The sequence below is a fragment of the Chanodichthys erythropterus genome, chromosome 10 (genome assembly GCF_024489055.1).
Source record: "Chanodichthys erythropterus isolate Z2021 chromosome 10, ASM2448905v1, whole genome shotgun sequence".
Classification (NCBI taxonomy): domain Eukaryota; kingdom Metazoa; phylum Chordata; class Actinopteri; order Cypriniformes; family Xenocyprididae; genus Chanodichthys; species Chanodichthys erythropterus.
The window spans coordinates 13,414,395-13,434,545 of NC_090230.1; the positions used below are offsets into that span (position 1 = coordinate 13,414,395).

Genomic DNA, 20,151 nt, shown 5'->3' on the forward strand with positions numbered 1-20,151 from the left:
GGCAAACGAGAGCCTCTAGCCTACAAACCATCTGAGTGTATCTCCTGGGCTGCAGAGAGGGCAAAGGCAGAGGGCGGCTGGATCATCTCCACTTTGCCTGGAGTATAAAACACCCATAGCTGGATTAATGAGGTTTTAGAGGTAGAAGGATCATGCTGGGATGAAAGCAGAGCTCCACTGTATCAAAGCAACACAGTGGTAGCGCTATCACCGAGTCAAAGGGTCAGCTGATTTCAAGCATGTCTAGACGCCCAATCCCAGGATTATAGAGTGCACTGTAAAACCGAACAATGAAATTAATTCAATGAAATGAGTTTGTTTCACTCAAATAATAATGAAAGTTCATTGTACTTAATAGAAAAAAAGCTGAGTGAATTCAAAATTTCATTGTAGTAAGCTTAACTTAATATGATTCAGTTCAGCTGCAGCAAATTTCTAATTCCCATTATGCTTTGCATCAGATTGTATAAATATTGTTTTTGCACAAGACTAACATAGGGAGACATAAGTTACTGTTTAACCCTCTGGAGTTGGGAAAAGCGACGGCACATTTTGCAGGATTTTTTTCACATTGCAGCAAAATAGACTTAAAATACTCATATATAAATATAAAATAAATATATCAATCACTTAAATATATCAATTGAAACTATAGAATGTCTTCTTTTATTTGTGTACACTCAGACTAAAAACAAAATTTTGTGGTTTTTGCAAAAAAAGAAAGCTAACATGATGCGTGATCTCGCGTCTCCCTCTGAATGAAGTCCAATCTGATAGTTCTCAGAAAATGAACTGTAACTTTGTGAATACTAATCACAAAAAAATGAGACTTATGTCTAATGAAATGTTGAAATGTCAGCTTTTAAATCGTGTAAGTCAACTCGAAAACAAACATTCTCTGTTTATGTAATCTGTATGAAAATAGAGACATGTCAGACGTCTGTGAGTCAGCTCATTATCCACTAATTCGGCCACTCCCACAGAGCGAGCGCTATTCAGACGCAAATTCTGAGGCAATACATGTATACATCGTCGCAATCGTGTATTTATTATCTTCAAAAGTGTCTATCTGCATGTTATAGCCATGGTTATAGCGATCTCTGGAAGCCTCTGTTAGTTCCTGGAATATCACATGGTATGCCTTCATTACGAGTCATTTGTGGACTAAATGTGCACAGAGCGCCCTCCGGCTGCAAGTATGAATTAAAAACACAGTATCCAGCGCTCATAGTGATGACAATAAATATTGAATAAATATTACTCCTCTGTATAGAAAATTGACATAAACACATGAGAGTCCATCAATATTTCTCCAAATGTGCATGCTTTTAAGCTAAAAGCATATATGAAATGCCATAGAGGTAACAAGAATGATCAGACGCTTTACATCACAGAAATACACAATATTTTAAAGTATATTAAAATAGAAAACCATTATTATAAATTGTAGTAATATTTCACAGTATTGCTGTTTTTTCTGTATTTTTAATATAGAGCATGATGAGAATGAGACTTCTTTTAAAAACATTATAATAGTAATGCGTCCAATCTTTTGACTGGTACTGTAATTTAAACTATAATAGGCCTATACAAATTTTTTTTCACATGATACAAATAATACAAGCATGCAGGAGATCACAAAAATCATGTTTTCTGTCAAGAGTGGACATTATATTAACGTTAATATAGCTGATATGATCCTGCATGATCACAGAGTTTTTTTTTTTTTTTACATAGCCTGTCTGACTTATCATATTAGATACATTTGAGTGTGTTGAAAATGTTATAACGTTACTCTGTGCGTTTGCTCGGCGACTGCTGTGAGACACTTGTTTGAGACACACAGCAGTAAGCTAGATCGATTTTAGAATATCACATTAAATGCTGGATGGCTTGTGTTGATAAATGGCATGCAATTAATTTTAAAACGTATTGCATGATGGAGAAAATGCTGTATTTACTGTTACTAAAAATAAAGCTGCATGTGATTATTTTATCTTCACAAAATCGTTTTTTTTTTTTTTTTCTTTTAGGCATGGTAAAGCATGGTACTCAAAAAATCAAGAAAATTAGATTTAGCCTAAATGTGTTGAGCTATAACAACAATTAGTTTTCTGTCTATAAATATATCAAAAGAGTTGTTCCCTTGTCTATTAAAGCATGTAAATATTAAAGCGTCTTTGGTGTTTCCATGGTTTTTACAAAATAAAACCAGAAAACGGGGGTAACGCGGGTATGACGCAATTGACAGGCGACTCCTCACATGTCCCAGAGCCTTGGTTAAAATTGCAATTTTCTCACAATTTACAAATAGTTGCAAACATTTGGGATATTATAAGTACTCAAATGAACAAAATATATAACACTGGCATAGTGGTTTTTGGATATTTTACTGCAAAATTCTTACATATTGCACCTTTAAATGTTTTGAGTATTCTGTACTTATTGAGTTTTACAGTGTGTGAGTCACACAGTCAGGTTCTTTTCAGTGAATCAAAAATAAACTGCACGGCCAGCTTAATTCAGTTCCCAAACAAATGACTCTTATGAACCAGTTAGTTTCAAAGAATCAAAAACCCACAGTGTGACGAGTGTAGTTTTATTCATGAATTAATGATTCTTTTGAGCAGTTATTTTCAGTGAATCAAACACACTTAAGAATCAGCACTGTCACTTACTAAAGTTATTTCTTTTGTTGTGTCAGACCATCACAAACTGTTGCTGTGTTCCAGTTCAAAAATTATGTTAACAATTTTTTTGTTTAGTATTAAAATAATACTTATATATACTTAAAAGGTCTGTGAAAAGTGATTAAAAGTCCTTAAAAAGCCTGTGTAAAGCATATTTTGCAAGAATTTAAATTCTACATTAAATTTAAATCAAATTGAATTTTTTGTAGTTTACCATCCCACTGATTCTCAGATCACCATGTCAATGCAAGAATGCTCACCTAAAATGTTCGCAACCAGTCTGCAAATCCTGCAAATCCTTAAACTGGTCAAAGAAAACCACTCGCGTCTGAAATGAACTAAAAATGGTGCTCATATGCCTTTAACACTGAGTAAACATCAAATGGACAACTGGGAGTTGCACTTGCATGGCCCCTTTAGACACACATATTGACTGGGTATATATTTCTTACTCTGGAGACGAATAGTATTTTGGTAACAGCCTTAGTAAAACAAGTGTCCCGAGAGCTCACCGGACAGGAAAAGAGGCCATTTGAGACAAACAGGGACAGTATTTTGTGCTGAAAACATTGTACAGCTGAGGGCAGCCTTAGCCATTCAACCCTGTCCCTTCTGACATTGGCTTTCGAGTGTTTTCCACAGCTTCCAAGAGCTGGAGGGAAGATGCTTAGTTTGGCATTGGCCAGATTTATGTTTTCAATTTCAGCGGCTGCTGGGGCATTTGTAAATGACGTGCCAAATAAAATGTAAACAGTCCTCCCTTCCCTTATAAATGAGACCTCAAATGCAATCAACTATTTCACGGCAAAATGATCCATCCAGCATTTTTTCATGGGATCAGAATCTAATAACGTTCCGAGAAGAGAAAGATCAATACCACAAAGCAAGGACTCTCTCCACAACTTCTCTCGGATTATATTTTATCACGCCGTGCTTCTGGCTTTAAATAATAATGATTGAAAATGTGAACAGATCTGACAGTGGCCGATTTGCAATGCATCAGCTGTCTGGGACTCAGCGCCTCTCTGTCTTCGGATTGTTTGCACCTCGAAGCCTCTGCTCAAAGCCATCAAAGTGCACTTTTTCTATCTTGTCCATGTACAGACACTGAACTGTTGGCTCTGCTGCTTTGTTCAGAAAGTACACCATGGAAGGTGATGACTCTGAAATTCTTCGACAAAAAAAAAAAAAAATTCAATATATCCGCACCCTCCCCCAAATGTTTATTTCAAACTTTTCTGTTTTGACCTTCTGCTTCTTGGCAGAAAACTTTTTCTAAAGTGCTCCAATTCCCAAGAGAAGGAGGAATTTAGGAGAGCCCTGAAGATGTATGACAAAGACAAGGCACCCCTGACATTTCCTCAAAAGATTAGAATCGCTGCAGACGTCAACGATGACTTTCAAAATGAGTGCGCTGAAATTCCGAGCTTTCAGTGACATTATTTTATAACTGTTTAACATTTGAAAGATAAATCACACTCTTTCAGAGAGGCGTGTGCCGTTTCTGTTGATTGTCTTCATTGTAATTGCTTCGGCGGTGCGAGAATGGCTTTTCAGCGCGGATAGCTTTATGGAGTGTGCCTGGGAGTGGGATAATCAGCAAACGGGAGCGGTTGATGAGCAAACAAAAATGAAACAATAATATATAAGAGTAAAAGGACACAGCACTGCCAAGCACTTGTAATCTTTTCCTCAAGTTGCTATTACTGAGGCGGCGGTCTACAATAAGCTGGAACAAACCCTCCTTTCAGAACACTGATGAAAAGGAGTCGTCAATTTGCGTCTAAGATGAGTCTCTTGAGACCCTCCTAATAATGCTAACATGATGAGTCAGCCGAGTTTCATTTCTTTTCATCGTAACTTTGGGTTTGCATCAGGTTCTGATTTGTTTGTTTTAATTTTTACTAGGGTTGTCAGATTTTATGATCAATTCATTTGAATGTTTATACTAATAATGCAATAAATAAAAATAAATATTAAAAATAAAAACGATATAAAATATTTTAATTAATCAGTGTTTTAAATAAATAAACAGACAGATAGATAGATAGATAGATAGATAGATAGATAGATAGATAGATAGATAGATAGATAGATAGATAGATAGATAGATAGATAGATAGATAGATAGATAGATAGATAGATAGATAGATAGATAGTCACCCACTGGGAGCAGAGAGGTATGAATGATGACTGACATTGACTAGCATCAAAACTGCTCTGACATTTCTTCATTTAAAGGATCTCAGACCACTGACAGTGACTGCCACGGCAAAAGATTGATACATTCAGTTGCACAAACCACGTGAGTGTGCTTCAATCAATAGAAGCCATTCAGTTATTGATAAAGTAGTTTTGAGATAAATATAGACGTCTATATACAAGTAAGATTTACTGTTGTTATTAAAGTTGATTAAGGGTAAAAGGAGCAGATGAACATGTTGTCTGCTTTAGTCAAATGTGGTCTGAAAGATATAGGGGCAAAATCACAAAACAGGTGCATGACAGACAGAAAGACGGACAGAAAGACAGACACAGATAAACAGACAGACGACACACAGACAGACAGACAGATGACAGACAGACACATAGACAGACAGACGACAGACAGACACATAGATAGACAGACAGACAGACAGACAGATGACAGACCAACAGACAACAGACACACAGACAGACACATAGACAGACAGACAGATGACTGACAGACACAGATAGAAAGACAGATGACAAACAAACAGACGCCAGACAGACAGACTGACAGATACATAGACAGACAGACAGACAGACGACAGACTGACAGACACATAGACCGACAGACAGACAGATGACAGACAAACAGACGACAGACAGACAGACCAACAGACACATAGACAGACAGACAGACAGACAGACAGACACATAGATAGACAGACAGACAGACCAACAGACACATAGACAGACAGACAGAAACATAGATAGACAGACAGACAGACGACAGACAGACAGACCAACAGACACATAGACAGACAGACAGAAACATAGATAGACAGACAGACAGACGACAGACAGACAGACACATAGACAGACAGACAGACAGACAGACACATAGATAGACAGACAGACAGACAGACAGAAACATAGATAGACAGACAGACAGACGACAGACAGACAGACACATAGACAGACAGACAGACAGACAGAAACATAGATAGACAGACAGACAGACGACAGACACATAGACAGACAGACAGAAACATAGATAGACAGACAGACAGACGACAGACAGACAGACACATAGACAGACAGACAGACACATAGATAGACAGACAGACAGATGACAGACACATAGATAGACAGACAGATGACAGACAAACAGACGACAGACAGACGACAGACAGACAGACAGACACATAGATAGACAGATGACAGACAAACAGACGACAGACACATAGACAGACAGAGACATACACAGACAGACAGACAGACAGATGACTGACAGACAGACAGATGACAGACAGACAGACAGACAGACAGACAGACAGATAGATAGATAGATAGATAGATAGATAGATAGATAGATAGATAGATAGATAGATAGATAGATAGATAGATAGATAGATAGATAGATAGATAGATAGATAGATAGATAGATAGAAATCTTCCATGTGTACTTATAAATCAGTTTTGAGGAAATGAGGAAATGCAGTTTTGAGGTGATCATGTTATGATCATGTTATCTTGATCATTTATTATGGTGGTTTGGGTCGAGAGTAAAGCGCTTGGGTTTTGGCTAGGGGCAGCATCTTAGTGAGCTGAAGTCAGGCAGTGTCCAAGCCACTGTTGACAGGGCTAGTGCAACATCTCAGGGAGCGTTGCAGGAGCTAATGAGCAGAGGTGTCACAACATTTCAAACTGTTGCTCCTCAGATCTGACAGTGCCTCTGTTCTCTCTCTGGCGTGGGGAGGTCAAACTTGCTCTCAAAGCTGTCTTCAAACAGAGAACAAGAGAGAGAGAGAGAGTGTGTGTGTGTGTGGGGGGGGGGATAGAGGAGTGGCAATGTTGCACAAAGAGAAAAGCAAGAGGAATAGAGTGAGATGCAGCACTCAAGATTCCCCCAACCGAGTCAGGTAATCTAGACGGCCTGAGGGCTTACGCAGATGAGGATGGATTTTGTAAACCCCCTCTAACCCTGACTGTGATGCAATCCACACAGCTTGGGGGATCACGCAGGAATGAGGAGATTTGCCATATTTCTCCAGGTGGGGAATTTTCACTACACGCTTTGAAACCCAACGAAGCTGTAATTAGATATTGCTGTCTAACTGGGATATAAATAGCGACGCGTGGGGAAAAAAAAAAAGTCACCTCTTACTTCCCTCAAAATCGTCAAAATCAATCAGATATAAGGAGATGGATGAACCCTGGATCAGACAAATAGGATCAAGAAAGCCGTGTAGCACACAATTTCTCAATCCTTCTCCCGGGGACCCTGCAGCACTGAATATTTTGCTTGACTTTTTCACTTCAGCTCACTAATAGTGCTCAGTATTCACATGACTGTCACATGTTAATCACACACATATATACTGTACATCTCAACTCATCTAAGCTTAAAGCTACAAAACATTAAACTATATTTTTAAAATCCAATTAAATTGATTTCATTTGTACTCAATATTTGTGTATACTATTTTTTTTGTATATACTATGTATTGATATTTCTTGGTACTGGATGAAAAAAAAAAATGTAGTCGATTTTGTTTCAATGCATTCTTGGATTCATTTTCTGTAAAAAATACATGCAATGTTGCCTTAACCAATAAAATAAATAAATAAGATTAATTCCCTCATTTTGGAATGGATCTACAATGCCTTAAAATGAAGTCTAGATAGGATGCTGAAGTAAGACAGACAGACAGATTTAGAGTTTTAATTAGAAATACTTGGCACTTCATGCTGAGAATGGATCTACGCTGCCTTAAAATGCTATATAGCTAGGAAGCTATAGTAAAAAAATTTGGTTCCAAAAAAGTTACCCCCCCCCCCCCCCCCCCCCCCCAAAAAAAAATCATAAATCAAAATCATAATTTTCATAAATTAAATGTAAATTAAATGTGGTTTTCTTGTAAACTGAGTCTCAGATTAATGAGACACCTAAGAAGTTTACTAACATAACAGCTAACCACTTTGCAGTGAAGTTTAGCAGTCCTTTAGCATTAGCATTAGCATCTCTGCTCTTCCGCACAGACATCTATGATGAGCATTTGTGATTTAACACAGAGCGGCATGAAAGCTCAAAGCACCGGCACACATTCACATGATAGTGGTCCCGGTAAAGCAGAGATAAGAGAGCCCCCCATCCCCCCCCATAATTCATTTCCAGAACTCATTCCCAGGACAACACGTCCATCCACCTGCCACAGCGATAAGACGCTCCAAAACCCAGACACTGACTTCATAGGAAATCAATTTGTCCCCAAATGTACAGTAAATGACTGGGCTTTACAAATTCTGTTTCCATCCTACTGCTGAGGACCATCACATGGACGATGACTGACACTGCTGAATCAGCATCCAATCAGAGACCAACATACATCATTTCATCCCCTCATCTGGAGAGCGTTAAGCCAACCATAAACCATTACACTGAAGCTTGGCGCCCTGGCTTGTGCACATTCGGTTTTGTGTTGTTTTATTCTCTCTCTTGATCCTCATTTGTTTTCTGTTTTTTTAATTGTCATGTCTAATAATAAAAAGACAAACATTATTATTTATATCATATTGACCACAATCTTGCATTCACTATGTACTGTATGTACACAGTACATTTTACTTTTTCATGTTTTAAGCAATTTGTCTATTTGTGTAAAATGTACTATAATAGGACTACCAAAAAAGTTTAAATAATTTAGTGAAATATTTGTATAATATTAAAGCTGCAGTCCGCGATTTTTGTCCCTGTAGCGGTTAATAAACAGAACTGCATGCATCTTGTGGAAGAACATTGCAGCCGGAGCTACTTTTCTCCGTGTATGTCTATGGCGAGTCACGCAGTTACTGTGATACTCTGCGGAGGGTCCTACCAGTCCGGTCTGAAATAGTCAGAATATAAACACTTATTATAAGTGTACCATAATGATTCAGGGTAAGACAAAAACATGGTTTGGAAAATGGATTCATGTTGTACATTCTCAATAATATTTGTAAATTTTGAACACAAAAAAAGTTGCGGACAGCAGCTTTAACCCTTAAATGCATACCTCGGGTCTTTAGTGACCCGAGACGTCATTCACTACCCTCCTCCTCATTCATTTTTTAAAGTTAGACATCAACCTTCTTGGTATTCCTCAATCAATTCATTATAAAGAATATAACATGAAAAAAATAATAAAATTATAAAAGAATGCCTATTTTTGTATTCATTTTTTGTTAAAATTGTATAGGGTCATGAACGACCCGAGGTGTGTATGAGTGTATGTATATTTTTTCTTCACAACAATAATTGAATCTTAGATGACGGAATAAGTGCAATTCACCTTTATTCCACAAGGTAGCAATGTCTGATACACAATGCTGAAGTGACGACTCATTCAGACAGAAAACAAAATAATAACCTAAACATGAAATGGCTCAGCGATTTACTGCAGAACAAGTACTGAATGCAATCAAATATGACTGTAACTGTTACTGGATGGATCTGGTGAAGCTGTTAGCGATGGAAATATTGATTTTGAAGATGTTGAAAATTATATAGTTTTGAGAAAACGTTTGAGATTATGAATGGGCTGATATTTCTGACCTCAAACATAAAACTAGCCTATTTGCTGAATTTACTGGGAAATGAGCTCTGACGAGGACAGTGGTGATGGCATAAAACATCTGCTCAAACGGAGCCCTTTCAAGCTCCAAAAGGTAACAAACCATCAGTGTTAGATATAAATCTGGGTCGATAAAGACCCGAATATGTAAGAATGATTGGCGAAACAGTCATGCATTTAAGGGTTAAGTAAATTTGTTTTATCATGTTTTTGTATTTTTTATATTTATATTTAAAATTTAGTTTTTAATAGTAAGTTTTTTTTCATAACATTTTTTTTTCAAATTGCTTTTCAAATTTAGTAAATATTATGTATTTTTCATTTTACACAACAACAACAACAACAAATGATTACATTTCTGGGGCGTATTCTTCGTACGTCGCTAACTCAGTTAGCTGGATTTGATTGATGACGATTTGGCATGATCTTAGATTGTTTGGTTCTTCGACGATCATCCTGGACTTGCTGTCATAGCAACAGGTCCGTAAGCTCCAACCTGCTCGGGAGCCGGCTTATTTCATGTAAACAGGATTAGATTGCATCTTTTTAACTGGAGGTGATGCTTAAAGTCTGTCCCAGCCACTGCTACTTTCCCACAAGAGTACCCTAATGTAAACCAGGGACAATAATAATGATTTAAAAATAAATTTGCAAATAATACTATAATGCCATGTAGTGTCATAATATAGACACCGGCAGTTTTACTCTTTGAGAGATTCATTCGTGAGGGAATAATTACGTAATAATTTTTTATTGGAGTCTTACACACATGATGTACAGATGTCTATGCCGTACATGCATTTGTGCATTTGAACCGTGACAGATATTATGGGAGTGGCTTGATGAAGCGCAGGAGACGCAGATAACTTGATCTTGACCCTTAAGAAACTTTAATTAATGCTGTCAAATATGCTTCAAAGGTAAATTAATTGCTAATTACAACATTGAAATAAAAAATTGCCTGTACAAATACTAGAAATTGTGAATATAGCCTAAATAATTGGGTAATCATGTGCAAAAAATAGTGCACATATTTCATTTATCTATTATAACATTTATGTCGTTCTTCTGTCATTTATTCGCTTGGCTGTTTCCTTATAAATGTCTAGAAATTCGTCAAGTTTTTCGTCAGGTGTCTTTTCTCATTCTATGATGTCATTACGTTGGCGTCTTGACTCCAGCCAATCGCTGCATTGCTGATCGTGGTTTCCTGTATCAATACATCTGCCCTTTTCATGGAACATGAGAACACGCAGTAATCTTAGACAACTTAATCCAGATATTTTAATTCAATATGCAAATTCGTTTGAAGAACCAAATTAGCCAGAGTTCAGTAATCACGATTAGAAGATCTGGTATCTGTCAAATCATCTCAGATGTATTAAGCGAGGTACGAAGAATATGTCCCTGCTCTGTTGGTTGCAGTGTTTACTTTCTTTGTTTATATGCTTTTAAAAAAAAATTATTTGTGAAACTTGTACAATAATAGGACTGCAGAACAGAATAAAAATGTTGATGTCTAAAACATAATTTATTGTAATATTTTTTAGAATTTTAAGTATATTTTGTTTTGTTTTGTTTTTATAGATTTTAGAAGTTGTCACATTTTTATATTTATATATTCATATTTATTTATAATAATATCAAGTTTGAAATAATATGTTTGGAATAATATCAAGTTCAATTTATTTATTTCAAATTGTTTTTAAATTATTTTAATAAATGTTATGCCTTTTTTATTTCAAAACCATAATGTAAGTTTAAAAAAAGTAAAAAAAAATAAATAAAAAAAAAAAAGTATTATTTGCTTTCATTAAATAACTGTAAATAAAATAACCCTGCTCTGGTAAAAAACAAACAAAAAAACAACAAAAAAAAAACATTGTGTTCCAACACTACCAAATTTTACAATGCCATTTTTTTTGTGCATTTTTTTAATGCATGTGACGAGTGCAATCCCAAGCTTTTTGTTGCCAACTTGAAAAACAAAAGTGCGATGAGCTTCGGTATGGAAGCGTGCGCTTGGCTTTAGCTGCTGTAAACTGTAGCAATGTGGCAGTCCAGGACTTTATGGACAGTAGCAGGTGTATACAACTTCTGTGATCGCCTGGTGAGCCAAACTCATAAAAACTCGTTAATCTCCAGATCTGTTTTCTTTTGCCCCGCCCCCTGCTGTCTTGTTGGACTGCCAACTGGGCCGCCCTCTACCTGTCTTTGCCAACATTAGTCTGATGGAGCAGATGGACCTGAGGTTGTTTGTGTGCGCCGGCCCTTTCTGACAGCCCGAGGGTGCTTGGATTCACATAGCCCCTCGCGCCGCGGTACTTGTCAGCAAATGAAGAATGATTGTCAATGATTTGTTGATCACTTCTCCATGCAGGATAGAATGTGCCAAGGGATGATTTAATGAGCCACTGGTGACGGGCGGGGCAAATCATCTCATGTAAAGAGCAACCGGGCACAGGGGGATTGGCTTGCCCACATATCCATCAATCAACAGCTGCACCGGAGCTGCAGAGGGCTGAGTTTCCTCTTGGGAAATGTCCCAGAAGAAAGTTCCTCTCTGGGGTTGTAGGGCAAAAGTATTAATAGGCCAAATTTCATTCATCTTTCAAATGCAATTATGGCATCTTATGTCAATGCAACAGAGGGTTGCTGAAGGGTTTATTTTGATATTTTAAATATAACAATATACAAAGAATTGACAATTTGTTAAACCTGAAAATTATAATATTTTATAATAACAAAAATTATAACTCTCATACCAAATAAACCCATTAGCAACCCTATCTATCTGTCTATCTATCTATCTATCTATCTATCTATCTATCTATCTATCTATCTATCTATCTATCTATCTATCTATCTATCTATCTATCTATCTATCTATCTATCTATCTATCTATCTATCTATCTATCTATCTATCTATCTATCTATCTATCTATCTATCTATCTGTCTGTCTGTCTGTCTGTCTGTCTGTCTGTCTATTGTTCTGTCATTCTATCTGTCTTTCTATCTATTGGAAATAATTAAGTAATTTGGGAAATGAATTTAATTATTAAAATAATTTATAAATATTTATATTAATATAAATAATAATAATATAAGTCTACAGTCTATATATGCTATTAAAAACATGTAATCAGTTGATAGCACTAGTACAAACTTCTTGGTTTCAAATGTGTCTGCCAATATGTTGTGTATTTCGTTGGGTAGACAGAGCAACCAAATTAAGCCATGGAGGAAATGCATATGAGGTTAAGGGTGGAGAAAATATATGGCAGTCTGGCTGAGGCAAATGCAATGTATTACTGGAGAAAAAGGCTTGTGGGGCCAAAAGGGCTGCTTTCACTCCATTTTGGAAGTGCACTGCAATTTTCATACAGCCTTTCTGGCAAATAACAACAGGCCAGAGCAGACAGGGGTCGAGAGAGCAGTGCTAAAAAAGAGAATGGAGTAGAGTGAAGGCCGTGAGAGAGAAAGAGTGGGATATATATATATATATATATATATATATATATATATATATATATATATATATATATATATATATATATATATATATATATATATATATATATAATGTATATGGTATAATGTAGGGGGTAGTGTATATTTGAAGGCCTGTTTGGGCCGATACATGTTGATGTTTTTTAATATGAAGCCCTACAAATAAAGGCATTTTAAATGCTAAAATCTATGCGAGTGCCAAGATGTGGAATTCTGTCCCTTTTTAGGCAAAGGATCCAGTTACAATTGTTTGCAGTAGTGTATATTTATAAGATGTCGACTGTACATATCGACTGCTTGGAACAAAGTGAATGAGTATTGAATCATATGGGTGTGCTTTGGTATGACTTCATTATGTTTGCACTGTAAAATTGTATTTACGCTATTCAGCTTCCCAGAAACATCAGCCACTTCCCCTACAGGCTGAATAAATCTGACGGCCAGCATTTGTATCTGGCTTTTCAATTGTTTTAATGTGCTGAGCAACCACCCAATCCCCCTTTGCAGCAGTTGTGACCCAAAAGTCATTAAGTAACCTCCACACTCGTTTGTTGAACTAACCATGGCTGATTTGTGGTGGACATTTAACTCTGAAATGTAGAAAATGAAGAGAGATGGTCACCACAATCTTAATTGTAACTGAGAGAATAATATTCAAATAATGCTGCTAATCACAGCAGTATATAAATAGCATATTTACATTATACAGCTCAAATAACATACAATTTTGTATGGAATAAATTTCTCCAAAACCCTCCAGAATACTTTGTCCCATAAACTTTTACTGTAATCACCATTTTTTCCCCAAAACCGAGGGATACGTCAAAATGATTGTTTATGGTAATCGACTATTCTTTGTCAATTAAAAACGTGTTTTGAACCTGGAGCATTTATATAGTTCATTTGAAGCTGAAATTATAGAACTGTAAATGCATTTTATGTCCATTTTAACAAGCTGTAATCAAAACATCTTTAAATGACGGTGTCCAGAAGCAGAATGTTTTGAGTTGTATCTCATGCTTATGAACAGTAAAAACAGCAATCCAAACTTGTCAAGGTATTTCTCCACCATTTTGTGTCTCAAATGAATGTGAGAACTCTTCAAGTGTTCCCTAAATTATTGAACATAACCAAACTCACGATGTGTCTCAATCCAGCTCATCTATCACCTGGAGTGGGAGAACCATGTAGATTGATGGACAGCCTAATCTCGCTGATGTTGGCATGTGGTGCATCTGAAGGAAGTGTTCTTGTCCCTGCTGCGAGCCTCTTTGCTCTTTCTCATAAATGTTTCAATTGCCCGGCAGATGCGCAGTCAATAAATTATGCAAGGATCCTAAATGCTTCTTCCCAAACTGCTGAGCACAACCTGAGTCCCAAAGGACGGAGTCCAAGGATAACGTGTTGCAGTGTCATTTAGCTATGCATTTTGTTACTAAGATAGAGAGTGGTGGTAGAGTTTGTTAAGGCATTGCAATAAAGTTGCTAAGGTGTTGCTATGCAAGTCAAAAAGAACCCACCTAAGTCTCTGTGATATTGTGGTTTCTAGATATGGCTCAGGGTTCCTTGTTCAATATAAGTACATACTGTATATGTTTTTTGCCCACATTCTCCACCAAGTTATATCCAGTCCAAATATTTGTGAAAATGTACATCTTTCCTCAATAAAACACGAGTCTTAGCAAAGCAGTGCTAATGAATATGAACACAAAAAGGGAATCAAAGAGCACTTTTGCTACATAATTCACCCTTCTGACGACATGTTGACTGGAGAGATCAAGTGTTAGGTTAGTACAAAATGTGGTCAAGAGTTTGCAGTAATATGCAATTAACCTTGTGCCTTTGGCTGTAATTAATATTACACACACTACTAACACAGAATGCTCCACCAGCAGCCAGGAAAAGCCAATTACTAAATCACCCGAAGGAACTTGCGACGTCTAAAAGTGGCGGAATTACATAAACATGAATTGTTTTCTTCTGAATGCCATTTACATCAAAAACCTAAAATGGATCCCTAAGGCAGTGCAGAATAGTATAAAAACATGTTTGTGAACTGAATAACGGGTTATTAGCAAACACTACAGTTAGCATCACACTGTAATGATTACTAGCACAAAGTGCTAGCGACAAATCGACTGTTGTAGTCTAGCATAATTCACATATTGACTCTGCAGCTGGAATGTGAAAAGATTCATAATGAGACCAGGGATAATGCAGCTTTGATAACCTTCGACCTCTCCACCATAACACAGCTGGGACCTTTGACATCCAGACGCCTCTCCATAATGGCACCTTATTAGGGCCTCAGCTGCCTGTTCAGTATATAATGTTCATAAGATGACCACAAAAGTAGTCCTGTGTTCCTAATACAACAATAAGTCTAGTTAGAGATAATTATAAATGCACAGATTTACAAGTGTTGCCAGCATTACAAGTGTTATTATAAGTGTTTGTTCTGATTTTCTTCAACCCTAAAACTGTTTGTCAAAGACTGTAATTGTGGAACTAGGTAGGATGGTCCCGAATCCCACCCACTGAGCTGTATGTACTTCAGTCAGACATTAGGAACTGCAATAATGATCAGATTTAACTCTGGAACTGTGTGAGCTAGAATCAATTTATTTCATATCTCCTTTGAATCTGTTAGTCATTGTTGTTCTTAAAATTTTACCACCATTTTGAATCTTCTTGAATTCATCCTAGACTGTTTATGCGTTTCGCATAGTATTTGGTACATTTCATCTACAGACCATCACGGCACATGATTTTTTAATTTTCACTGATTTGTTTCACACATCAAATAAAGACAATCAATTTTTGGTGTGTCGTCCATTTTGACTAAATGACATATATCTTCTGAAAACAAATTCTCTGCTTCTAAAAAATTTACAAAAATCGTTGACATGATAATAGGGAGTTATGGGTGAATGCCAGGGCCTTTTTATCATACATGTGGTGAAAATCATATGAGCAACTGCAACATGCTCTTTTCATGATTCAATCCAATTTGAATGGATAAAACTCCATCCTATATTATTACTCAGAAATACACCATATTATGAATGTTAAGTGCTTTATAAACACTGTCATTTTATGTTCTCTTCAAGTGGGTACAGTTCTAGCTACTCCACATATATTATTCCTGTCTTTTCTACCTCTTTATCTCTCTCTCTCTTTCTCCACAGTATAGCCTTGCCCTCCTGTTCAGAGTGTGCTCTCATTTTCTCAAAACCCTTCCAACCTCCAGCACAGCTCTCCCTTCACCTGTTCCTGTTGTCTGACAGAGAAGAATGAGCTGTGTGCAGCCCTGTCAGATCATGCAGCCACTTCCCGTACATGCCACCTCACAGTTTGCTGTCAGGTCTCTCTGCTTCTGTAAACTATCTTCCCCTGCAGAGCTCCCATGCCAGATCGACTACACCAGGGGTTCCCAAATTTTGCTGTCAGCTGAACCCCTATAGCCAAAATGATTTACCTGTACCCCTTGAGATTTCAAAATGTAATGTATTTGCTATATATGTAATATATAATTAATATATGTTGAATTGTGAAAAATATGAAAATACTATAAATAATTATTAGGAGTTATATGAAATATTAAAAAATAATGTACTCATAATATATAATAATTTTATTACCAGCAACAACAACAACTACTACTACTAATTATTATTAGTGCAAAGCTAACTATTACTATTTCTAATTCGTTTTAATAAATATATTTAAGTATATTGAGTTTATTTACCAACTTATTAATTCATTTTTAGGTGTTATATCAAATATAAAAAAATAAACTAGTAATAATATACTGTATATTATTAACTGTATTTGTAGCAACAATGGAAATGACAACTACTACTACTAATTATTATTAATATTGTTATTAGGGCAAATCTAATTATTGCTATCATTATTATTTCTAATTTGATTTAGTAAATATATTTAAATGTTATATTTACCAACAACCTCAACAACAACAATAACTACTACTACTACTAATATTAATAATAATAATAATAATAATGATGATGAAGGTAGTTAGTATTATCACTATTATACATAATTAATATTGCTATTTCTTTTCTTTCTTTTTTTAAACAAACCACTTACATTTCCTATATTACCCCTAATTGGGAAAAATGAAAAACAACAACAACAAGACAAAATCGATAGCAACTGACCGAGACACTGGTAAATTAAATCTTGGAGGACATTTTAGGTCTTCGACTTGCTAATAATCATATTCATTGGTTCTGCATCAGGGGTCAAAGGAATAACCCTCAAAAGAAGCGTATTCAGTGGTTTTATATCCAATTTTAGCCCTACGCATAAATTCAAGAGCACTTCCAGAGCTGCTGTGGGCTCCTTCAAATGTCCTTGACCTCTTTTGTCCCAACCCTGACCTCTCTCTTAATCCACTTACCGATCTCGCAGCTCTCTCCTGAATAGCCCTGAGGGCAAAGGCAACTGTATCCCTCCCCCTCGGTCAGACAGCTCCCACCATGCAGGCACGGGTTGGTCTGGCAGGGATCATCTTCTGCTGTAGAGACAGAACACAAAGAAGAGAACCAGGTTTGAAACATTGTACGACAGATATACAACGTTTTATGGCCAGATTTAAACCAGAAACTCCCATATGAGCACCAAGGCTCAATGTTTCCGGATAATGTAGTGCATATGTGTGGCAAACCCAAGTTTGGGTCTCATTCATGAAACACAAGCAGAAAGCTTCCACTTTCCCAACTGAAAAAACGGAGAGGAGCTTGAGCGTATGACTTTCAACAAGGTGAGAGATTAGCACAAGTTTGATGTCATCCCCCGTTCATCATGACAGATGCTCCGCAGGGAAGGACAATGCGATTCACCATGTCCGCCTCTGATGATCCCCGGCCTTCATAAATTATCCGATCATCGCCTAGAGTAGCGGCGCACACTTTCCTCTATTTTTATGGCACATTACCATACCGTTCTCGGGTCATAAACACACTTTATTTCTGTGAGCTACAACTCTTGAAAAACCTGTACGGCAAAATGTTTTGGGGTGTGGTGATGAATGGAAAATTTCACAGATTAAGTCATAATTACATCAACTTACGGACGGGCAACTTTTACAAGGACGTCGGCGTACAACTTGCACTGGAAATTGATTAAGTGCTGTTTTATAATCCATTTCCAACCACGAGACGCAATCTGACAGTGCATCAAACACCCCACGTCTCCTCCGGTATAATTCCAAACACGCAATTATTTACAGCAGGGGAGATAAATCGCAACACGCTCTCGCAACACGCGCCGTGTGCGTCAGACTTCCCACATCTTATCAATTTTTACTTTGTTACAGGCCTTGGGAGCTCTTCAACAGAAATTAACTGTACTATGTTTGTTGTCTGTTGTGACAGCTTGTTTTATGTTTCTGTTCTAGCAGATTTTTCTAGAAGCAAACAATTCCTTAAGAAAACAGAAAGTACACACAATGCTACACGGGCAAAGTATGAAATCAGATTACTGCTACTGTACGTTCAACATTTGTCTTCTATTTAATTATATTTTCAGACAGCATTCAGCGAAAAATCAGCATGAAATCGCATGTTGGTTCAGTCGGGTTTTTAATGGTCAGTGCTGGTCTAGACTGGACAATCATAACCATGATAGATACTGTAACGTGACGGGACTCAGGCAGAGATCCATTTGCAAGCTTTATTAAAAGTAAGCGTGGTCGTACAGGCAGGGTCTAAGCAGGGGCAAACAGGAACAGCAAGGGCTAGGCAGAATCGTGGTCAGGATACAGGCAATGGTCAGGACAGGCAGATATCTTCAACAGGTCAGGAAACAATGCAAAGTCCAAAGGCTGGCAGCAGAGGATCGTAAACGGTACACAGATAGGTTCGAAGACATGCAGACAATAAACACAGGGGAACGCTCAGAATTGAACACAGGGTGAATCAAGACTTCGCAATGAGGTGTTGTGTGATTGAATCTTAAATAGTCCAGATAATGAGCTTCAGCTGTATGTGGCAAATGATGATTGGTATGGAGTGTGCATGTGACAAGCAGGGAGGATTATGGGAAGTGAAGTCCAGGAACTGACAGGAACTGACGGTGATCGAGACAGATACTAGAGGTGTAACAATTCACTCGTTTTCTTGATGAATCGATTACAAATCCTGATGATGCATAATCGATTTAAAAGGCTAAGAATCAAAATAATCGCGATTCGATAGCAATTCAGTTCTTTAAAATATATAAACATTAAATTTCTACATGCACAAATTAATGGAGATGTTGTGCACCATCATTCCCGCCCTCACAGCTCTCCTTCATAGATATGCACGGCACTCTTTACCACCTTCACTGGATTGCGCTCGCGCTCCGTCCATAGCTCTCATTGACACATTTTTGAGCAGCCCACTATTGAGCCCTCCTCAGAACAGCCACTGCTATTCACATGAGCAGATGACAGCTCTCTATATTGAGACAGACAGCGATAGTCCTGAGTCAAACCGCTCAAGCCATTGATAAAGCTGCCATTCGTGTCCGAATCCACTTTTGCTAGTCTAAGGATGGGAAAAATTGTCGGGTTGTCTCTATTCTCTTAATGAGTAATGGGTGTGTTTTGGGCAATGAACCAATCAGAGTCTCATCTCCCAATCCCTTTAAAAGCCAGTTGCGATCACACCATGGCGGATTCACTGAACACACCTCGTTTTCAGACCAGCATGGCCATGGGTGCACAAATGCATTTGCTATGTGAACAAAGTGGTGCAGGACGTGAAAATGATAACTGCGTTGTGCTGAATGTAGCAAAAAACACTGCGCCAGGTGTATGATAGGGCCCTGTATGTTTAAAGTACCTGGAACACTTTAATAAGGTTGTGCAGCCATTAACACTATCCTACTCAATAGTTAATATGAATTAACAATACTTTTAAAGCCTTTTTAATCCACCTATTTTATTTGTATTGTAAACTGGTTTAACTCCCTGAGGTCTGAAAACGCACCGGCGCGTTTTGCAGGATTTTTTTCACATTGCAGCAAAATAGACTTAAAATACTCTGTCATTTCTTGTCATAGAGACGTAAGTAATATATCAATTGAAACTATAGAATGTCTTCTTTTATTTGTGTACACTCAGAGTAAAAACACAAT

General features: G+C 37.1%; 1 protein-coding gene across 1 annotated transcript in view; it reads right to left on the reverse strand.

The window, feature by feature from the left end:
• Nucleotides 1-20,151, reverse strand: part of ncanb (neurocan b) — a 130,256-nt gene that overhangs the window by 37,207 nt on the left and 72,898 nt on the right. The window contains exon 9 of the mRNA XM_067398657.1: nucleotides 17,429-17,542. Coding sequence (XP_067254758.1) covers nucleotides 17,429-17,542 — 114 coding nt within the window. The remainder of the gene's footprint in view (nucleotides 1-17,428; nucleotides 17,543-20,151) is intronic.